Source organism: Aethalodelphis obliquidens, unplaced genomic scaffold (assembly GCF_003676395.1).
Source record: "Aethalodelphis obliquidens isolate GAN/ISIS:26980383/991018 unplaced genomic scaffold, ASM367639v1 scaffold97, whole genome shotgun sequence".
In the NCBI taxonomy this organism is placed as follows: Eukaryota; Metazoa; Chordata; class Mammalia; order Artiodactyla; family Delphinidae; genus Aethalodelphis; species Aethalodelphis obliquidens.
This window is the reverse complement of record NW_020838041.1, coordinates 2928507-2951178: the sequence shown is the minus strand read 5'-3', so window position 1 is coordinate 2951178 and position 22672 is coordinate 2928507. Positions and strand designations below refer to the sequence as shown.

General features: G+C 51.3%; 1 protein-coding gene across 5 annotated transcripts in view; it reads right to left on the bottom strand.

Annotated features, from left to right (window-relative positions):
• Positions 1-7712: 7712 nt before the first annotated feature.
• The window catches only part of IPO9 (importin 9), a 46261-nt gene continuing 31301 nt past the window's right edge, over positions 7713-22672 (bottom strand). For 3 of the 5 annotated variants that reach the window (XM_027095968.1, XM_027095969.1, XM_027095972.1), the window contains 11 exons: positions 15196-15422; positions 14530-14625; positions 13144-13292; positions 12559-12687; positions 11681-11956; positions 11405-11571; positions 10737-10870; positions 9666-9788; positions 9236-9340; positions 9001-9077; positions 7713-8661 (listed from right to left, as the gene is read on the bottom strand). In XM_027095968.1, coding sequence (XP_026951769.1) covers positions 8551-8661; positions 9001-9077; positions 9236-9340; positions 9666-9788; positions 10737-10870; positions 11405-11571; positions 11681-11956; positions 12559-12687; positions 13144-13292; positions 14530-14625; positions 15196-15422 — 1594 coding nt within the window. In that variant the 3' untranslated portion in view covers positions 7713-8550. The remainder of the gene's footprint in view (positions 8662-9000; positions 9078-9235; positions 9341-9665; positions 9789-10736; positions 10871-11404; positions 11572-11680; positions 11957-12558; positions 12688-13143; positions 13293-14529; positions 14626-15195; positions 15423-22672) is intronic. The other 2 variants (XM_027095970.1, XM_027095971.1) reach the window with 2 other exon arrangements.

Sequence of the window (22672 nt, the reverse complement as noted above, 5' to 3'; positions counted from 1 at the left end):
ACCACAGGCTCTGTGAGTGTGGGGACCATAGGGCCCTGTGCTCCCTGTGACCCCCCTAGCCCTCACTGCGGGGGCTGCCCCGTGGTTGCTGAGTGACTCTCAGATGAAGGGCTGTCTCTTTCCTGCCCCAGCTGCGCGCCGACGTGCTCTCAGAGCCCATTTGTTGGAGCTCCTCTTCAGCATCCCTTCTTTCCGTGTCTTTATTTCTTCCTTCTTTAGGAAGCAAGATCTTAAATCTCTCCTATTAAAACGAAATAAAGCAAAGCAAAACAAAACCTCATGTTTCCCAAAACTCATCCCTTTCTAGCTATTTTCCTGCTTTTCTCCAAGCAGTTCTCCTCAAAGTTTACACCCCTGGTTCCTGCTCATCAGGACACCCAGCTCTCAGCTACGTCAGTGATTTTTGTTTTTTAATTTTTACTTTTTGGCTGCGTTGGGTGTTCGTTGCTGCGTGCGGGCTTCTCACTGTGGTGGCTTCTCTTGTTGTGGAGCATGGGCTCTAGGTGCGCAGGCTCAGTAACTGTGGCGCACGGATTTAGTTGCTCCGCGGCACACAGGATCTTCCCGGACCAGGGCTCAAACCCGTGTCCCCTGCATTGGCAGGCGGATTCTTAACCACTGTGCCACCAGGGAAGTCCGACATCAGTGATTGTCTAATTGCAAAATTCTCGGAAAACTTTTCAGTGCAGGGGATGGGAGGTGACTGGACAAGGGCAGAGGGTGAGGAAGGGGCCGCGGGCAGGCCAGAGGCGAGAACAGCTAGCCATGGGAGGGCTGGCGCTTCTCAGCAGGGGATGCTGGAGCCTGAAGGCGGGGAGCTAAGGCCCCAGAGCTAAGGCCAGCCCTGTGGCCGTGACCGACCTGGACCTACATGCTGAGCCAGGCCTCCGGGCTGGGAGGGAGTGAGGAAGAGGCTTGGGTGGGAAAGCTGGGGGCCCTGGAAGGTGGTTGTACAGATAGATATTTAGGCCTGGAGGGGCTTCCCCAGACCTTCTGCAGGCAAGAGCACGTGGGAGCATGGTCCCCTCAACAAGCTGGCCTCCCGGCCCCCAGTGAGCGGGACAGACACTTTCCTGGACCTGAGGAGGCAGAGTGCGTTGAGTGTGATGATAATGGCAATACTAACAGCTAACTCTGCAAGTGAGTTTGAAACCATGCACCTCAGATTGGGACTTGAACCCACATGCTGGGACTCAAACCCGGCCCAAACCCACAGTCTTCCAACTGAGATCACACACCTGGTTTTAGAACTTAACGAAGCTCAGGTTCTTGATGTCTCGTTGCAGAAAGAATTCAGTGAGAAAGTGATAGGTAAGAAGTGGATTCATTTAGAGAGAAGCGCACTCCACAGACAGAGCGGGCCACCTCAGAAGGCGAGAAAGGCACCAGGGCCTGGGGCTGTCAGCTTTAATAGGGGTGGGTAATTTCATAGGCTAATGAGGGGGAGGAGCATTCCAGCTATTTCAGGAAGGGGCGGGGATTTCCAGGAATTGGGCCACCGCCCACTTTTTGATCCTTCTGGTCGGCCTTGGAACTGTCATGGCAGCTGTGGGCGTGTCATTCAGCTTGCTGATGTGTTACAGTGAGCGTATCCTGAGGCTCACGGTCTAGTGGAAGTCCACTCGTCCGCCATCTTGGACCCACTTGGCTCTAATCAGTTTATGTCATGTCGTCGGGCTACGTCAACCATTCTTTCAAAGGTTGTGCCCTGCCCCCTTCCCTCCTGTTTCAAGTTTGTCCCATTGTACAGATGAGGAAACGTGGGTTGGAAGTTAATTTTCCCAGCTCACGGTGGGGCTGGGATTTAGAATTGACTTTTGTGACGTCAAAGCCCAGGCCTTTCCATTTCACCTCCTGCCTCTCCTTGAACATGTGTAAAATGCTCCGTGCCGGGCCAGAGCAGTATTTGAGGAGACCTTGGTGCGGTGCGCAGCCCTTATCCCCAGCAGTACTCTGTGTGGGAAGCAGGGGCAGCGGGGAGGGGGAGGGGGGAGGGCAGGGCAAGCCCGTGACCCAGTTTGGGCTTGGCCCGGGGCTGTGGCAGTACTCTGCTGAGTCATCCCACCGTGGGGCAATGACCAGGGCCTCCTCCCCACTGCTTGACGCTCCTCTTCAAATCAGAGCAGACTGACCTGGGCAACCCCGAGGCCCCCCTTACCTCCCCAGGCCCAGGGCCCTGGGGCCTCCACTCCAGAGGTTCCTGCCCCTCCCGACCGCCTGGCCCATGGTCCAAGCTGAGCCATCTTGAGACCAGAGTGACTCCCTTCCCTCCTTCCCTCGCCTCTGGGCAGTCGGGCTCTTCTTCAGGAGAGCCCTGCGGGCACTCTGCCCTCCTCCACCCCGCGGGCCTCTGTCCACCCAGCTCCTCCAGAGAGGTCATTACACCCTTTTGTCTGCCTGATGTAATCTCATTGCACTGAAGGAACAGGGTCTCCTGGCTCCTCTGCCCCAGGATAAACACACATTTCTCCTTCATCAGGTTTTTCCTGGTGTCTAGCTTGACTTATTTTTTTAATTAATTTATTTTTGGGTGCGCTGGGTCTTCGTTGCAGTGCGCGGGCTTTTCATTGCGGTGGCTTCTCTTGTTGCGGAGCACAGGCTCTAGGTGAGCGGGCTTCAGTAGTTGTGGCTCGCGGGCTCTAGAGCGCAGGCTCAGTAGTTGTGGCGTGCAGGCTCGCAGGCTCTCGAGCACAGGCTCAGTAGTTGCGGCTCACGGGCTTAGTTGCTCCGCGGCATGTGGGATCTTCCAGGACCAGGGCTCGAACCCGTGTCCCCTGCATTGGCAGGCGGATTCTTAACCACTGCGCCACCAGGGAAGCCCCAAGCTTGACTCTTTCTTGCTGTAAACGGAATGCTGCCTCCTGTATTTGTCCTCTTGGTGGGGGAGGGATGTGTGTGTGTGTGCAGGGGGCGGGGGGTAATGGGGACGGGCCTCACCGCTGCTCCAGCTCCAGGTAGGAAGGAGCGCTCTTCTCTAGAGGGATTTTTGTCACTGCCTTTGGAGGGTTTCCGCTCCCAGAATGCCGGGCTTCTGCTTCTTTGCAGAGTCCCAGGACAGTCTAGGCAGAACTTGGGCAGCCAGGGTCTCAGGAAAGCAGGCAGGGGTAGCCAGCCTGCCCTGGGTGGCTGTAGGAGCAGCAGAGGTCCAGGTCCGGCCAGCGGGGCAGACGGGGAGAGCCAGGTTGTCTTTAAATGGCACCTTACTCAGCCTGCAGCCCTGCCAGCTGGGCAGGGTGGGGCAGACAAGTGCTATTTTGGGACTGAGGGTAAGAGAGGAAGAAGGCTCCGCTGACAGCTCTCCTCTGTCCCCACTCCCTCTCCGGGGAAGGGCTCACTGACCCTTCCCACCTGGGGTCTGTTTTCAGCCTGACCCCGCGTGAACCATCTGCGCAGATGCGAACGGCCGGTCTTCCTCGGCAAGACCGGCTGTGCGAGGGCAGCTCCAGGTGCTGAGAACGACACTGGGCTCAGTATTAGACTAATCATGGCCCCCACGGTACCGGCGGTGAGGCAGCCCCGCAGTCAGAATCGCTGCAGGAGGCGTTCCTCGGACCGGGAGGTGGCGGCTGGGGATTCAGCAGCTCGTCCAAAGCGGCCCCAGGGGATGAACAGCCGAGTTAGGATGCAGGATGCAGAGTCCCCGCTCCGAACCACCGGCCAGGGCAGGGGCCCTGCTCTGCCACTTCCTGGCTCTGCGAACTGGAGAAACTGCCCATCCCCTCTGGCCTCGGCTTCCGCGCTGTAAACGGACTAGGGTTCAGTCAGACCCACCAGAACAGCAGGTCAGCCGGCAGTGGCACTCTGGTCCTTCTCTCTCTATTCAACGGAAAAAGGATTTGCTGGAGGTCACTGGCAGGTCACAGGCGGGGCCTGGGCGGAACTGGCCCTCCTACCGCAGCCGGTGAGCACGCGGTCAGGCAGGGGAGCCAGGCGGGGAAGCAGGGGTGCAAGAAGGCCATGCTTCTTTCTTTCAGTCGAATGAGATCAGACTGAGTCTCTATCCTGCCAGCTAGTGGGGAGTTCAGTCTGTTGTCCCTATGGTTTGCTCCCCCTGCCAGGATCCCAAAAAGGTCCCAGGACCTCACACAGTGCAAACACGGGGGGCGGGCTCTGCAGATGTGAGTTCGGGAGACCTGCGACTCCAGCGGCCTCGACTTAACGCGGCCCAGGCACGGGGACCTTCCGGGGAGCCCCGGTGCCCCGTGTCCAGCCCTCACAACTCCTGGTGCTCTGCCAGGATCAGGGCAGGGTCCTCACGACTCACGGGCCCGCGGACTTCTAGAAGCTCCCTTCCTGTCTTCTGGGACCCCTCCCCCTCTCTTCCTCCAAGACCCTGGGCCTAATCTCAGTTGATGCAACCTTTCCATCAAGGATCCAGAAGCAGCTTATCCTCAAACAGTTCTGCCTTCCCCGTGCAAAAGCTGCTGAGGCAAGGAAGTGCAAAAACTCGGCTATGTTCCTGGAATAAGTGGAGAGAAAAAAACCTAGTGAAAGTAGATTAATACATCGATATTTTATAATGTCACGCAGACCAACATGGAAAAGCTCTGCTTAGCAGGTGGTAGGCAAGAGCCGCCGCCGCCGCCGCCTCCGTTTCTGTCCCCCGCACCCACAGCAGGACCCTCACAGAGCTGTCTTCCCAAAGGCTCACCAAGGCCCCAATTTAGCAGCAGCATCTGTGAAACTGAGTCACTCTAACCCAGTGAGTCAGGGAGACCGCCAAACACAGCTCCCTGCGACTGTGACTGCAGGGTGGGGAGGCAAGGGGCAGACGCCCCCCGCCCAAGCCCGAGGGTCTTCAAGCCGGTCCTCTTTATGTGTAACCACAGCCCTGAGGCAGGTGTCAGTTCCCCGTTTCACAGAGAAAGAAACCGAGGACCGGAGGTTGTCGCTTGTCTCAGCCTCGTAATCGTGCATCTCTGGGCCTGTTTCATCCACCTGTAAACGGGGTGGACACAGCACCTACTCTGTAAGGTTAGAGCTGACCCTTGAACATGGGTCTGCATGGTGCGGGTCCGCTAAGACGTGGGTTTTTCCAACAGTAACTACTACAGGATCACCCTGTCCCTGGTTGGTTGAATCGCAAATACGGAGAACCGAGGGCCTCCTGTAAGTCCTAAGTGGGCTTCCGACTGCCCCTAACACCCTCCTCCCCGAGCCACGGTCAAGGATCCACGGCAGAAGGTCTAAACGAGACCAGCAGGTGACACGTAGAGCAGCCCTGCATTTTGTGCTTCTGAAACAGCAGCAGCTGTCAGCCGCCCTGCAAGGGCAGCCTACCCCATCGCCATCAGCCATTCCCTTCGGGCAGTGGGCACTCAACCCAGAACCAGTTTCTCTCGTAACATCCCCAGAGCCACCGCACTGTTTCCTGTCCCCTACTAGACTGGCTCCTTGGGGAAGGGGCCAAGCCCCTTGCACCCGGCGATGGCCTTGCATGTGAGAGAGGCTTGACGTTTGCTGAAACACAATGGAAACAGAGGAGCCAGGAATTGGCTGTTACCATCTCCTTAGTGGCCACGGGTCCGCCGGGTTAGTGTCTTCCACGGGACAGGCCTTTAACCTTCCAGAGCGATGTCCTGTCTGCCCAAGTCCCCCAGCCCTTCCAGCTTCTTTCCTCCACACGATCCAGGTCGTCCACCTGGCCTTCCCCTTGCAGATGGGCCTCCTCTGTCAAGAGTCCTCATTGGGCACCAGACGCGACAGAGCACTCCAGGCGCACTGCCAGGCACAGGAAGGTCGAGGTTGCTGTACGTGACGCTCTGGACGCTGTGCTGCGACCCCAGCCTTCGTGTATACTGGGGTTTTGCAGAGACGCGTGAATAGCTCCTGGCATCACAGACACTCAGTACTGGCACAGGACTGCGCAACAGCGGTGCTTTGGAATCCTTGGCTCTTTTCATGGATGCTCTTGTCAATCCACATCTCTGAAAACCTTACATAGAGAGTCTGCCCACTTTTTGCAGCTTGTAGAGATGTTTGGACCCTGTCTGAGAATAGGATCAGTGCCTCCCCCTCTGCCCTTGTCTAGGACCTATTTCTTCTGTAAATGGCCTCAAACCCTCTTCTGGAAGGTAAGGCATAAAAAACCCTCATCAGCCACTTACATCAAAGGAGGGCTGCGGGCAGAGTGCCCTGGGGCACACCATAAACCACCCGATGGGTTAATCTGCACAGAGCTGGTGGACGGTCACCCGCTTTTGCTTTCCTAATGCTTTTGCTTTTACCGTGTCCAGATTTCACCTGGTATGTTATTAAAACTAGACACTGAGGCCAGTTTGACATCACTCGCTCTTTTACACTTTATCGTGCTTGCCTGAGTCACCGGCTGGTCCGTGCTCCCCAAGCAGCGGCGCTCGAAGGTCAGGGGCGTGTGCTCCTCGGCTTCCTTTCCCGCCTGTGCGCTTCTCTCCGCTGAGAGCTCTGTGAAGCCCTGGGCGAGGCCCTGGTGTCCTAGCCGCTGTTCTTCAGGGTCAGGGGACCTGAAGGATGTCAGAACAGCCAAGGGCTCTTATTCTCCAATGGTCTGACCTTGAACTCCAACTCCTTGCAAACAGGTAGCCCCACCCTTCCCATACTGGAGCTAGCTCTTTGGCCAAAAAGACAGACACAGAGGAGGAGCTAGAGAGAAACTTTTTGTCGGTTCCCTGGGCCTCCAGCAGGTCTTTTTCACCTCCTGCCCTGACAACGGATGTAGTCTCTGAACTCTCTTCCTCAAGGATAGAATGGAAACGTCTAGTGGGAACCAGCTGTCGAGGTAAACGGGATACGTGTGTGACAACGCTCTGGAAGCACGAGGAAGCGCCTGCGCGCCGAGGGCCACCTCTGCTCTCGCCCACAGCGCTAAGTCTGTGGGGCGGGGTAGCCCCCTAAATGCTGCCGTGACCCCTTCCTTCAGGACTCAAGTGCTGAGGCAGGAGGCCCGGTCCTCCCCAAAACCAGCGAGAGGAGAGCAGGAGGAAAGGAGCTCGCTGGAGGATCACTCTGGCACTGGATGCAGACAGGCTTCCTAGGGAGCAGGCCCGGCCACTGCGCTGCTGGCAAGAGGCCACTCCTTTGTGCCTATCCGGGACATCCTGGCCTGGTGGACCTGTCTTCAGACCTACAACCGTGGGGCGAGTCTCTGAGCACCAGTGGCCAGACGTGCCGTCATCTCCCCAGAATCATGGGGGGAGGAGCAGTGGTCAGAGGCGGCATGAGCCCAGGGCCTGGCTGGCAGCCCCGGGAACACACACACACCACCCGCCTCCCAGGCTTTCCACTGCAGGTGGGGGGCAGTGACCAGCAGGGACACCTAGCGGCAACAAGTCCCGAGGCTCCCAAGGCAGCCCCACAGAATCAATGCCCATGGGGGGGGCGGTCTTTCCTTGAGAGAGTTAAATTCAGTTTATATTCTATTTTCCCGCTGAGACCACCACCCTAAAGGAATACTCTGCAGCTATTAAAAATGGGGTGCTGGGTGTGGGCAGTACCAAAAAAGGGGCTGCCGGGCTAATCCACCTTCCTCCTCCTGATTTCTTATCCTCATTCACTTTTGAGCCCACCACAGACGATTCCCAACTGGGAGAATCAATCATTTCCTCTAGGTCAGCTAAAACACACAAGGGTATCTACTACATGGCTCTACCTAAGCCTTTCCCCTCATTTTAATTTTCCTTCTAAAAGGAATAGAAGGCAGAGGTGCTGAGACACCTTATACCATGCAGACTAAATTCATTTGTAAAGATTACTTTACTCTCCTAGAAAAATACACATTGCAAATTTGAGGGCTACAACTTACCCATCTTAGAGAATTCCTGAGGGAGAGGGGGAGCCTCTGAATATCAGACTGTGTGGGGATGTGTGTGAGAGGCATGTTAAATATGGTTGGGTCAGGTGGACTTTTTAAAAAAATCTGTTTTTCCCCCGTTTTTTTTTTTTTTTTTTCTAAAAAAGGAAAAACAAATTGCCACGTGTCTGGCTCATCCCGTGCGCGCACGTATACAGAGGAACAGCGTCGGGGAGGGGCTGTCATGCAACGAGGCAAAACCAACATGACCTCCTTCGACGGGGAGTCTCAGTGTCGCAGGAGGAACGGGGGTCCCTGGCGCTGCTTCCCCTCGCTCCTACGAGACCCAGCACGTCTGCGGTGGGGGGCAGAAAACACCACTGTCTCCCGAGGGTATTCCTATCTGAACACGTCAGATGTCCTGCGGAAGGAAACAGGTCCACTTTAGAATATGAGCGGTCGTGGCCTCCAGCGCTCCTCAGGCGAGGCCAAACAGTCCACGAACGTGAAACCCTTCTGGGCGCTGCTTCTGGCCCGGCCAGCAGAGGGCTCTAGGAGCAAAGGTGGGCACAGCTGGGGACTAAAAGGTTCCAGAGACGGGCTTCTTCAGGGTACTTTGGGAAACGTCCTTTGTTCCAGCATTCCTAGGTGATGGCACTGGTGAGCCTGGTCTGTACTGTCAGTGTCACTCTGCAGAGGCCGCTCCCGGCTGAGAAGAAAGTGCATCTCAAGGCCAGTGAGGGCCGCAAAACGGTGTGCGTCGGGGTGGGAGGAGGACCGTTTCAGATGCCAATGGTCTGCAGAACCCGCCTCTCGTGGTCGTTGAGGTGGCCTGAGAACACCACGTAGCAGGGCTGCTGAGCAAACTGGCAGAGGAAGTCCGTGAGGTACGCCTGGAGGAACAGAGGAACGAGGAGGGAGGCGTCCCTGAGGGCGGGAACCACTGGCCTTCACACTGGTGCCAGTGCCCCAGGGATGCTTGCCGGTTCTTGGCTCTAGGGAAGGTTCAACCCAGAGACTGAATTCCACAGGGATTTCCCAAGACCACACCTTGCAATCCACCACTAGGACACAGCCCCAGGAAGCTGGATTCCAGCACGGGGCAAGGGCAGGAAGCCCCTGGGTGCAGAGTCCCCGCCCTCCCCCAGCCCTGCCCACCGGGCGAGACGAGGCCGAGCCGCAACGGCCTGAGCCACGGCTGCTGGCGAGACACCATCTCTGGACACCCTCACCTGCAGATCGACCTGATAGAGAGGGTCCTTCAGGGCATCAGGGTCGTCTTCCTCATCATCCTCGTAGTAATCCTCCTCTGGAGAGACACCAAGCCAGGGAGGGTCAGGGCGCACAGGCCCCGGGGGGCAGGCAGCACCCACACGGCTGAGGTCAAGGGGTACACGAGCCCATGGGACGTTCCCTGGGCGCCCCGCTCTTGGTGCCGGCGTGCACGGGGCTGGCCTCGACGCTCACCGTATTTACTCGTGGCAAGAATATCGGACAAGAGCTGGCCCGCCAGGCCGTCCTCCTCGTCGTCGTCGTCCTCCTCCTGGTCGTCCCACATGTCGCTGGAGTCATCTGCACGGGGCCGAGAAGCAGCTGCAGCACGCGCACGCGTCTCCCTCCCACACCCAGACTGGCCGGGACACAGAAGCCCCGCGGGCCCCAGTGGTAGAGGACCTGGCCAGATCCCCCCACCAAGTCCGACTCGGGGGAGAGAACAGGCCGAGAGGCTCTGCGGAACAATCGGAGCCGGAAGCGCTGGCCTCCTGGCCACCCCCAAGGTGCTGCAGGCAGACCCTGGAGATCAGCCTGGGCCGTCGGGGACTCTGCCAGCCAGCCAGCCAGCGATCTGCAAGCCCGGGGCCTGGCTGCCAACCCAGCCTCCAGGGAGGGCGGGCACCTTGGCTCCACTCTGCGGGGGCAGCCTGGCGCGCGGCGTTGGCCTCCGTGACGCTGGACAGCTCGCTGATGATCAGCTTCAGGATCTTGACCAGCAGGGGGACGCTGGTCCAGCGCTCAGGGTCTGGAAGGAGGAGGAGGCTCCACGTCCCACTGTCCCTGGGCCGCTACCCCGCGAGGCAGTGCGCCACACCTCCCCCGGCTCTCCACTGCCCAGCCCACACCCAGCCCTGAGGCACGACGGAAAATTAAATAGCTTCGTTCTGTGCCACGCTACAGGAGTTTAGAAGTCAGGAGAGATGAGAGATTTCGGGGACCAAAGGAGACAGGCTTTGCCAGTAAAAAAGCCTGCAAACCAGCGACCTGCACAGGGTGGAGCACTCCGGGCCCTGGGACTTGCAGTTTGAGAAACAGCACAGGTGAGCGCAAACTTGCAGTTAAAGAAGGCAGCTCCAGGGCTTCCCTGGTGGCGCAGCGGTTGAGAGTCTGCCTGCCGATGCAGGGGACACGGGTGCAAGCCCCGGTCCGGAAGGATCCCGCATGCCACGGAGCGACTAAGCCTATGAGGCACGACTACTAAGCCTGCACTCTAGAGCCCGCGAGCCACAACTACTGAGCCTGCGCTCCGCAACAAGAGAAGCCACCGCAGTGAGAAGCCCGTGCACCCCGCAACCAGAGAAAGCCTGCGTGCAGCAACGAAGACCCAATGCAGAAAAAATAAATTTAAGATGGTAAATTAAAAAAAAAAAAGAAGGCAGCTCTGCGCTCTGCCCACACATCACGAGTCACAAGCCAAAGGTAATCAGACACAGAGACACGAGAAGTGGGCATCCAAGGCCCAGAATGAAGCTGGATGCTGGGGGTCCCTGTACCTGGGACTCTTGTCCACTTGCAGCAGCAGAAGGACCCACGCTCTGCTCCACTGTTCACCTGGGGTTCTCTGCCGCTTCTTATCAAACCCATCACTAACAACCATGTCTTAACCGCCTCCCAGCCCAGGTGTCCTGAGCCCCGGGGGCGGGGTGGGGTGGGGGTGGCAGTGCGTGTGTGTGAGGGGAGCAGCGTCACCCACTCTTGGCCGCCTTGGAGCGCGTGCGGGTGCCCTCGTCCAGGCTGTGGATCTCCTCCCCCTTCACGCGGATGTCCTGCAGCCGCTTGTCATCCGCGTTGATGCCGTGCTGAAGCAGCTTACACAGCGCCACAGAGCTGGCGAGGAAGAGCCAGAGAGGGCCGATCAGCTGCCCCCTCGGAGTGCACCCCAAGGAGACAGGCAGTTACGTCCCGACACTTGGAGCGTGCAAGTGCTTTCACAACTAATTAGGGCACAGAAGAGAGTCTGGCTGCAAAGGGGATCTCGTGTTCCTACGGACGGTCGGATGAGAGCTGTCCTTGAACAAAGCCGGAGCGGGTGAGCAGCACGACGACGTCCGCACCAGAGGGAGTGTGGGGTGATGAGACGCCGTGGACAAAAAGTCAGAAAGCTGGGTTTGTGAAGAAGAGGAAGCCGCCAGCAGCACTTGGCTGGGTGAAGGTGCGGGCAGGGGAGGGTCTCTAGCCAGCAGAGATCAAAAACACACGCTCTACCTGTGATGACTATCTTCTGGGAATTTCAAGAGGGCAGCTACTTGAATATACAGTTTAGCCAGAAAGAAACAGAGGGAAAAGGAACGCAACGGGCAGCTGGGTAGCTCAAGTCAGGGGAAGAGGCGGAAGGCCCAGAGGAGGAGGACGCGGCCCCACCTGACTTTGCCCTCGTACTGCCCGTAGAAGAGGTGCTGGCGGCTGGTCCACTCGGCCATCACGAACTCCAGGGCAGGCTTGCCGGTGGGCCCCGGGAGGCTGCACAGGAACTCCAGGAGGGGCTCCAGCTGGGTGTGCACCAGGTGGGCGAACACCATGATCAGGGACTGGGGGGACAGGAGGACACCTGCTTCAGGGACTCAGGCAGCCAGGCAGGAAACAGAGGGCAGCGTGGCCGTTCCCTCGCCAGCGTCTCAGAGGCTGGGGCCGTCCTACCTGCATGACGCTGAGCGTCTCCGCCTGCTGCATCTTGCTGAGAATGGCACGGAGAATCTGGTCCAGGTTCTCCCCCAGCTCCCGCCCCGCCTTGGAGATGAGGGTGGACACGAGGCGGCCCACGAAGGCGGCAGTGAACTCGGAGGTGCGGGGGTCCAGGAGCTGGCTCACCACCTGCATCACGTACCACAGCCCATTGTGGCCCTGCTCGTCATGCCACTGGGCCACCTGCTCCAGCGTCACCGACACGTAGGCCCGCAGGCACTCACCACCATTCTAGGAGACAAGGGAGGGGACTAGGTCAGCCGCGGGCACACAAGCCCTCCGTCTGCAGGGTCTGGGGGGCTCATCCCGCCGGAGTGGGGGCCTCGCCGTTGCAGACACAGGCGTGCACCACCCTGTCTCTGCTGTGCCGCATCGGTTAGCTCAGAAACGCGCGCTTCTCATCAAAGGGAGAATGGACACGCAAACGGAGTTTCAACCGTAAAGCTCTACCTCTGGTACTGAGAAAACAGCTAAGACACAGCAGTGACTGGGGGGACTGCAGGTCTCTGTGAGCATAAAGCAGCCTCCCACCAACCACGCTGCCTACAGGTCTCCAAAGGCCGGTCCCTTTGCTGACTTCCTTAGTCTGTACGTCTATAAGCTCTTCCGCCGCAGCAACACCCAGACACAGAGAGCAGGATGGCTGGCACTCACACCTCTGAGACGCACAGAACGTCTTGGTTTTAGCAGTCGGAACCCTGCCTGGGTCCTCTGGGTAAATATGGATTTGAGGGGTTTCTATCTCAAAGGCAGGAAATGGTGTCCAACTGCTCAGCCTGCTGCACATGCACCGCGGCTCAGACACCTGCGTGGTGATACCTGCGCGGAGATACCTGCATGGTGGCGTTGTCATCCGTGTGGAGGGTGCACTGGGCCACAGCAGGGAAAGCCTGGCAGATAAGCAGCTGGGAGAGGGGGGGCTTCGTGTTCCGCACGACCGTGGTCAGGATGTCAATGGCCGTCTGCAGGAGAGAAGTCAGGCTTGCCTCTGGGGTGGGCGGAGGGGGGCCCAACGACAAGATCCTTACTGTGCGGAGCCCACCCACCAACCCAGAGACACTCATAATGAAAGGCGCGTTTCTGGAAGAGGAAGACAGCAGAGGGTACTCTCAGTCTCCTGGCGGCAGCTCATCACATGAGAAGCCATGGGGGTGGGCGGGGGCGGAGGTTGACTGGACAGCCGGGGACAGTGTCATCACGGGACTGTCCAATCACTGAGGGCACCTTGGGAACAAGCGCTCCCTTGTGAAAGCCTCGAGAACCACCCACCGTCCTCGTGGGTGAAGCAGCCCAGGAACATCACCCCGTGAACATATCACACTGCTGGTCGGCGTCAGCGGGGTGGGATCTCGGGGGGCTTGTGCAGGGCTCGCGCGTGCTCTCTCATCCCCACCCCGGCCCCGTAACGACTGCCGTACCGCACAGAGCCCCGCAGGGATCTTGTCTGCTGGTGCCTGCATGATGCTGACCAGGGTGGGAATCAGCCTCATCTGCATGGGGCCCTGGCAGGCTTCAATCTGGGACAGCTCCTTGAAGATGTCCTGAGCCAGCGAGGCGACCACAGGATCTGAAGTGGAGAAGGCAACATGAGTCCCCCCGCCTGGTGGTCTGTGTGTGCTTCTGCCTTAATGCTGCCTGTTGTTTGGCCCTAACCGAAGTGAACAACTTCTGCTTTGTTGTTTTTTTTTTTTAGAAATTTCATGTAATGTCTGAAACATTTATACTAACATATTTCCATACAAATAACCCAAAGAAAGTTTAGTGTTAGTTGTTTTTTGTGTTTGTTTTTTTATACAGCAGGTTCTTATTAGTCATCAATTTTATACACATCAGTGTACACATGTCAATCCCAATCGCCAATTCAGCACACCACCATCCCCACCTCACCACGGTTTTCCCCGCTTGGTGTCCTTATGTTTACAACTTCTGCTTTGATTACACATCACTGACCCGGGACCTGCTGGGGCCACCGGAGTAACCTGAAAAGCAGGGAGAGCTGCTAGCTGTCTGGGAGACAGCATGTGTGTGATCTCACGAAGTCAGGGACGAGTCAGCAACAGCTATTCCTAAAACAAAACCTGCCTCTTTTTCTGGGACAAATCTTTAATGTCTGTATTCTTGTGAAACTTGGACTGATTATGAAAACAAATGCTTAAGGGGAAAAAACGCCCCCACTGATACTTTGTTAAGAAGACATCAGTCTCAGAAACTGCCCAAGTACTGACTCTTCCCAGGTTCCCACGTGTCGACGAGGACCACGTACTTCTCCCGGGGGTGGTCACCGCACACAAGAACTCCCGAAGCCATCGGAGGGCAAAAAAGGTAAAGCCTTCCAAAAGCAGAGGCTCGTGAAGAAATGCAACTTCAGCTCGACCTGCTTTGTGTAAGAAAAATATAAAGCCCTCCTCTACCTAGCATGAGACAACGTATGCAGTGTGCAGGGCACTAAGACACACGTTAGAAGTTCACCGCAGTGTTGTCCGTAATAGACAAAAACTGTAAACAAGCCAGAGGTCCATGAACAGAATGGGTAAATAAATGACGATATTTATGGAATAAATACTATGTGACGGGCGGAGAGAACAAGGACTGTCTAAGAGTGCAGTGTGGAACCCTCCTTAGGACACATTTTTAAGTGAAAAAACGAATTGAATAAAATGTTTAGTATGGCATCACGTTACATAACCAACCCCCTTCCAAGCTTCAATACTCGCTCTTCAGATACAAATGTCCTCAATATTTCTAATACACACTGACTGCAGAAAAACTTAAAATGCAGAAAAGTATTAAAGGAAAAAATACACCTGTAATTCCACCACCTGGAGATAACTGCCCTGAACATTTTGATGCATTTTCTTCTGGTAATTTCTCTATATACAAATCCACACATACATCCTTTTCTAAAGCAAAACCAAAACTTGTAGTTATAGTCCACGCATTTTGGAAAACAATCTATTCACTTACTACAAGGTGAGCGCTTCCTCATGGCTTTAACAATTCCTCTGGGGTTTGATTATTAACGGCTGCACAGCATTCCATTTTATAGATATAATTAATTAACCTCTACTGTTTCCAAATTTTTGCTACTATAAAAAACACGCAATGAACACCTTACTCATAAACCTTTCCATGTGTCTCCTTCTTCACTTTTCCTTTTCTAGTTATAGTTCTAGGCCTCTTCTTTTAGGAAGCTTTTGATTTAGTTGCTCAATTCCCTTACTTTACTGTCAAAGTCCCAGATTATACGTCTTGCCGGTTAGCTTTCTTCGTTATCTTTCTTCCCGGTTCTTACTAGACAGCAAGAGTTACAGGCATACGTTCTCCGCTGTTTAGTGCTGCTTGATCTATAGCACGACCCTACTCTCGCTAATTCAAAGTCACATTCTTTGCTTCTAATGCTAAGACCATTAGACCCAGGGAAGCGCTCACGCGATCCCCGCCCACTCGCCCCCCACCCGCCTCGCGCATACCGTTACTGTACTTCAGGAAGATGGCGATGGTGAAGGGGCAGATTTTGCTCTCCATGCTCGCTGTGAACTCTGGGTCTACCGTACAAACGATGCACAGGGTCTCCATCACCAGGTTGAGGACCTCTGAGCTGAACTGAGCCGCCAGGTGAATTAAGCCATCCAGGATGCTGGGGAGGAAGGGCTGAAGCACGTGGGTGCTCTCTGAGACTTTCAGCTGGTCACAGTAACTGGAGAGCAAGAAATAAGCAAGAGCTACTCACCAGCGGGTCCCTCAATTCCTGGTTTTTCCAAGCAGCATTATGTGTTACAGCATTTTCATGTGAAGCTTTATGAAGCTACTTCTAGAGCTCATTAAGTTTTTATATCTTTCTGTGGCTTTTTTTTTAGAACTAGTACCACCATCATTTCTACGTTTTCTAATTTATTTCTGCTTTGGTCTTTGTTATTTCCTTTAAAATTTCTTTCATCCCTCTATTTCGTTTTGAAGCAAATCCCAGTCATGGTTACATCCAAATTATTAAGATATTAAGTCAAATGACTTATGATTCCTCAGACCATTGTTTTAGTCACATTCCTAAGATATATATATAATTTTCCAAACAGTGTTTTTAAATCTTCTCCAATACAACTGTTATTTAGTAGGAGACTATTTTTTAACTTCCATGTTACAAAGATTTTATACTTTTTGGAGTTTTTTTTTGGCATCCTAAGATGAGATCAATGTATATAAACATTTTACACATACTCAAAAAACTGGTGTACTATTTGCAGGGTTTAAAAGTTTGTTTTCAAAACAGAAACAGACTCACTGACTTAAGAGTACGAACTTATGGTTACGGGGGTGGGTGGGAGGGATAGACTGGGAGTTTGGGATTGACATGTACACGTGGCTATATTTAAAATAGATAACCAACAACGACCTACTGTATAGCACAGGGAACTCTACTCAATACTCTTAATAACCAAGATGGGAAAAGAATTTGAAAAAGAATAGATACATGTATATGTATAACTGAATCCCTTTGCTGTACACCTGAAACCAACACAACATTGTTAATCAACTAAACTCCAATATAAAATTAAAATTTAAAGATTTAAAAAAAGGAAGTTATATTTCTTAAAAAAAGTTTGTTTTCTATACACAGTTCTACCTTATTCGCCTCTTATTCAATCAATAAATATTTACTGGGTGCTGCTTACCATGCCCAATGGGATACAATTATTAAAAATATATCATCTAAGTCTTTACTTTTGTTATTTTCAGAATGGTAATAAAAGTCAATAAAGGGCTTCCCTGGTGGCGCAGTGGTTGGGAGTCTGCCTGCCAATGCAGGGGACACGGGTTTGTGCCCCGGTCCGGGAAGATCCCACATGCCGCAGAGCGGCTGGGCCCGTGGGCCATGGGCGCTGGGCCTGCGCGTCCGGAGCCTGTGTTCTGCAACGGGAGGGGCCCCAGCAGTGAGAGGCCCGCGTACCGAAAAAAAAAAAAAAAAAAAGTCAACAAAAACATTGTTTCTCTATGTTAAAAGAACCTACTGCAGAAACAAGGCCCCCAGACCCCAGGTTCTCAATAAATGATTTTTCTTAACTTAATTTTTAAGTGTCTTACAATCATATTATTTGTATCAGCTGCTGGGTTCAAAGGTCCACAGTGACTAGTAAACCTGCGGGCTTAGATCTCACATTTGTTCAGATTCTTTGTTTTTTGGTCCATAACATCCTTTTTTTTAAGCCACACCTCGCGGCTTGCGGGATCTTAGCTCCCCAACCAGGGATCGAACCCAGGCCCTTGGCAGTGAAAGCGCCAAGTCCTAACCACTGGATCGTCAGGGAGCTCCTCATCTATAACATCTCTATGTTCAATGCCACCGTGCTCTAATCTAACTCCTCCTTAAGAGCTGGCTCAGCATCTGGCCGTGGGCAGCTCTTGGCTCGTCAGACTAGGTTCTGCATCCATCTCCACTGGGACTGAGTTGTGCCCTACCTCTTCCCGCTGCTTCTCATTCTAAGTGTTTACAGAGTCTGGGAGACCACAGAGTGCATCATCTGGCCACATCATATGGGATCTTCTATGCCATGCTAAGGAGGTTATTAGACTTTATCCTGGAAGCCAGTGTATATCAAAGTTTTTTGTTTTTTTTTTTACAAATTACTCCTAACATCTAATCTCTTCCTTGCCCTACCCCACAGTCTTCAGGGAAAACCGACATCCCAGGAAAATGCTCTATATTTATCCTGTGGCGTCACGGACCGTCCAGTATACTCTGACTTTCTTCTGGGTACCTGTATCCCAGAGTTCGAAGAGCACAACCAGAGCCATGAGTTTTAATTTTCAGGCACAAGAAGCTGAGCACACGAGCCAGGGCAGCCACAGTCGAGAGGGAGGAAGGGAGGAGAGGCGAAGGCACCAGCCCTGGCAGAGAGCTGGCATCTCTGGGAGTACAGACCTCTATCTTTAGGTATAAGATCTAAAGGTACAAGATCTGTGCTTTTACTATAACAGGGACTACAGGTAGGGTAGGCCTGGAGGTGGTAAACAGTAAGCTCAGTAGTGGATGTGTTAGTTTTCAGGTGCTTGTGAGATACCCATCCTGGCACAGCCAGTAAGCACATACATTAATTTGGAGCTCTGGAGAAAGGCTGGCATAAATATGACTAGAGAAATGAGACACAAGTGGAAGTATCTGTCAATCAATATCTTGTTTCAGAAATGGTTTAAGGCAGTTTGCAATAATACATACACTACGATACGAATGAATATATTAAAACTGGGGTAAAAGAAAGAAAAGCCAAGGTGGTACGATGACCAGGAAAGGGCTGCTGGTGACATGAGAATGAGCACTTCAATGGCATGATGAGAATATAAGCCAGACTGAAACTGGCTGGAAAACAAGAGGGAAAGGGCCAAACGGAGAATCCTGGCTGTGAAAGAAAGCACAGCTAGCAGCCCTTCACAGGAAGCTCTTAACCTGGGGTCCACTCTTCCACATATGATGTAAAATTTTATAATCAGGTATGAGTGTCCATTTCTTTGCTGTGCACGTTCATGGCTTTTGTCACTTTTCCAGAGACAGCTGTTACACCTTTCCAGAAAACCAATGCCCATGTAGTCAGAGAATTGAAAACTACTAAAAAAAAGAGTTCTCTTCACATATTTTTTCTGATTATAAGAGTAATATAAAATTTAAACAAACTTGAAATTTCTTTAAATTTAAATTCTTCTCAGCTTTACTGCGGCGTGACCGACCTATAAAATGGTTAGCTATGTCCACTGCGGTGACTGGACGTACATGCACAGCGTGAAAGATTTCCTACGTCCAGGTCATTGACATGGTCCATCATCTCAGATTTACCTTCTTCTGGGTGAGAACACTAATTTCTACGTCCCCGTTACACGATACAGTCACCATATGTCATGTTAGATCCTCAGCCCTTGGTCATCGGACCGACGACAGCGTGTACCTTTTCATCAATCTCTCCATGTTACCCACCCTCAGCAACCACCTTCCTGCTCTCCTTTACAATGAGCTGGGCTTTTTAAAAGATTCCACATATAAGTGATACCATGCAGTATCTGTCTTCCTCTGTGAGGCTTATTTCACTCAGCACCGTGCCCTCAAGGTCCATCCACGCTGCTGCAAACGGCAGGCGTTCCCTCCTTCTCGCAGCTGAGTTATATTATGGTCCACCGAATACTCACGCATCTCCTCCATCCACTCAACCACCGATGCACACTCAGGTTGTTTCCATGTCTCGGCCACTGTGAGTAATATCACAATAAACACAGGAGTGCAGACACCTCTTCGAGATCCTGTTTCCATTTCCTTTGGATATATACCCAGAAATGGGACTGCTGGATCAAATGGTAGTTCTATTTTTAAATTTTTTTAGGACCCTCCATACTGTTCTCCACAGTGGCTGCACCAAGTTACATTCCCACCAGCAGTGCACAAGGGCTCCCTTTTCTCCACACCCTCACCAACCTTGTTATTTCTTGTCTTTTTGATGATAGCCATTCTAACAAGTTTGAGGTGGTGGCTCATTGTGTTTTTTTTTTTTTTTTTCAGTACGCAGGCCTCTCACTGTTGTGGCCTCTCCCGTTGCGGAGCACAGGCTCTGGACGTGCAGCCTCAGCGGCCATGGCTCACGGGCCCAGCCGCTCCGCGGTGTGTGGGATCCTCCCGGACCGGGGCACAAATCTGTGTCCCCTGCATCGGCAGGCGGACTCTCAACCACTGCGCCACCAGGGACGCCCTCATTGTGGTTTTGATGCGCATTTTCCTGATAACTAGTGATGTTGAGCGCTCTTTCATGTACCTGTTGGCTATCTGTATGTCTTCTTTAGAAAAAGTGTCTATTCAAGTCCTCTGCCATTTTTAAAAATCAGATTATCTGCTATTGAGTTGTATGAGTTTTTCATATATTTTGCATATTAACTGCTTATCAGATAAATGGTTTGCAAATATTTTCTCCCATTCAGTAGGTTGCCTTTTCATTTGGCTGATGGTTTCCTTTGCTGTGTTTTTTTAGTTTGACGTAGTCCCACTTGTTTACTTTGGCTTTTGTTGCCAAATACAAAAAAGTCATTGCCAAGACAAATGTCAAGAAGTTTAACTTTTATGTTTTCCTCCAGGAGTCTTATGGTTTCAGGTCTTAGGTTCAAGTCTTTAATTGATTTTGAGTTGACCTAAGTATATGGTGTAAGATAAGGGTCCAGTTTTCCGAACATCATTTATTGAAGAGACTGTCCTTCCCCCACTGTATGTTCTTGGCTCCTCTGTCATAAAATAATTGACCATATAAGTGTGGGTTTATAGCTGGGCTCTCTGTTCTGCTCCACCGATCTCTGTGTCTGTTTTTATGCCAATACCACACTGTTTTTTGATTACTGTAGCTTTGTAATATAGTTTAAAATCAGGAAGTGTGATGCCTCCACCTTTGTTTTTCTTTCTCAAGATTGTTTTGGCTATTCAGGGTCTCTTGTGATTCCACACAAATGTTAGAATTGTTTGTTCTTCTATGAAAAATGCCACTGGAATTTTGATGGGGTTGCACTGAATCTGTACATTGCTTTGGGTAGTTTGGACATTTGAAAAATATTCATTATTCCAATCCATGAATATGAAACATCTTTCTATTTGTGTCTTCTTCAATCTTTCATCAATGTCTTACAGTTTTCTGTGTATAGATCTTTCACCATCTTGGTTAAACTTATGCTTAGGCATTTTATTGTTTTTGATGCAATTGTACAGGAGATTGTTTTTTAAATTTCTCTTTGTGATAGTTCATTATTTCTTCTTTTCTTTTCTAATTGCTCCGGCTGGGACTTCCAGTACTGTGTTGAATAGGAGTGGTGAGAGTGGGTACCCTTACCTTGTTCTTCATCTTAGAGAAAAAGCTTTCAGCCTTTCACTGTTGAATATGTTGTTAGCTGGGGGGGTTGTCATATATGGCCTTTACTGTGTTGGGATGTGTTCCTTCTATACACTTTTTTGAAAGCTTTTGTCATCAATGAGTACTGAATTTTGTCAAGTGCTTTTTCTGCATCTATTAAGATATTCATGTGATTTTTAATTTTTCATTCTATTAATTGGTGTATGACATTTGTTGATTTATGGTATGTTGAACCATCCTTGCACCCCAGGGACAGATCCCACTTGATCGTGGTTTGTGATCCTTTTACTGCGTTGAATTCAGTTTGCTAGTACTGTGTTGAGAATCTCTGCGTCTATATTCATCAGGCATACTGGCCTGTAGTTTTCTTTTCCTGTAGTGTCCTTGTATGGCTTTGTTATCAGGAAATGCTGGCCTAGTAAAATGAGTTTGGAAATGTTCCCTCCTCTTCAATTTTTTGGAAAGAGTTTGAGAAGGAATGGTATTAATTCTTCTTTAAATGTCTGTAGAACTTACCAGTGAAACCATCTGGTCCTGGGCTTTTGTCTTATGGGAGGTTTTTGATTACTGACTCACTCTCCTTGTTAGTTATTGGTCTGTTCAGATTTTCAATTTCTTTATGATTCAGTTTTGTTAGGCTGTATGTTTCTAGGAATTTATGCATTTCTTTTAGGTTATCCAATTTGTTGGCATACACCCGTTCACAGTCGTCTCTTATGAACCTTTGTCTTTCTGTGTTATCAGTTGTAAAGTTTCCCTTTCATTTCTGATTCTGTACTTGAGTCTTCTCTCTCTTCTTTTTAGTCTAGCTAAAGTCTGTCAATTTCGTTTATCTTTTCAAAAAACCAGCTCTTAGTCTCACTAAATTTTTCTAATATTTTTCTTCTCTTTATTTTATTTATTGCTGCTCTCATCTTCCTACTGCTACCTTTGGGCTTAGTTTGTTCTCTAATTCCTGAGGTATAAAGTTAGGTTGTTTGAGATCTTTCTTTTTTCTTAATGTAGGTGTTTTTATCTATAAACTTCCTTCTTAAAACTCCTTTTGCTGCATCCCGTAAGTTTTGGTATTTGTATTTTCCATTTTCGTGTGTTTTAGAATATCTTTATTATTTTTTAAAATTAATTCATTATTTATTTATTTATTTTTGGCTGTGTTGGGTCTTCATTGCTGTGCGTGGCCTTTCTCTAGTTGCGGTGAGTGGGGGCTACTCTTCACTGCAGTGTGTGGGCTTCTCATTGCGGTGGCTTCTCTTGTTGTGGAGCATGGGCTCTAGGCGCACAGGCTTCAGTAGTTGTGGCACGCGGGCTCTAGAGCACAGGTTCAGTAGTTGTGGCTCACAGGCTTAGGTGCTCTGCAGCTTGTGGGATCTTCCCAGACCAGGGCTCGAACCCGTGTCCCCTGCATTGGCAGGCAGATTCTTAACCGCTGCGCCCCCAGGGAAGTCCCTCAGAATATTCTTAGATCTCTCTTTTGAGTTCTTTGATCCACAGGTTGTTCAGAAGTGTGTTGTTTAATTTCCATATATTTGTGATTTTTCCAGTTTTCCTACTGTAATTGATTTCCAGTTTCATCTCAACGTGATCAGAAAAGATACTTGGTATTATTTTAATCCTAAATTCATTAAAACCTGCTTCATGACTTATCCTGGAGAATGCTCCATGCATGCTTGGGAAGGATGTATGTTCTGCTGCTGTTGGATGGAATGTTCTGTATGCTGTTGGGTCCATTTGGTTGAAAGTATAGTTTAAGTCCAACGTTTCCCTATTGATTTTCTGTTTGGATGAGCATATTCATTGTTGAGGGTGGGGTATAAATCTCCTGCTATTATTGTACTGTTGTCTATTTCTCCTCTCAGATATTGATATTTGCTTAATATATTTACGTGCTCTGATGGCAGGTGCACATATATTTATAATTGTTGTATCTTCCTGATGACTTAACCCCCTTATCATATAACGACCTTTGTTTCTTGTTACAGCTTTTGAATTAAAGTCTACTTTGATAAAAGTATAGATACCCTCACTCTCTTTTGGTCTCTACTTACACGGAATATCTTTTTCCATCCCTTTACTTTGAGCCTAT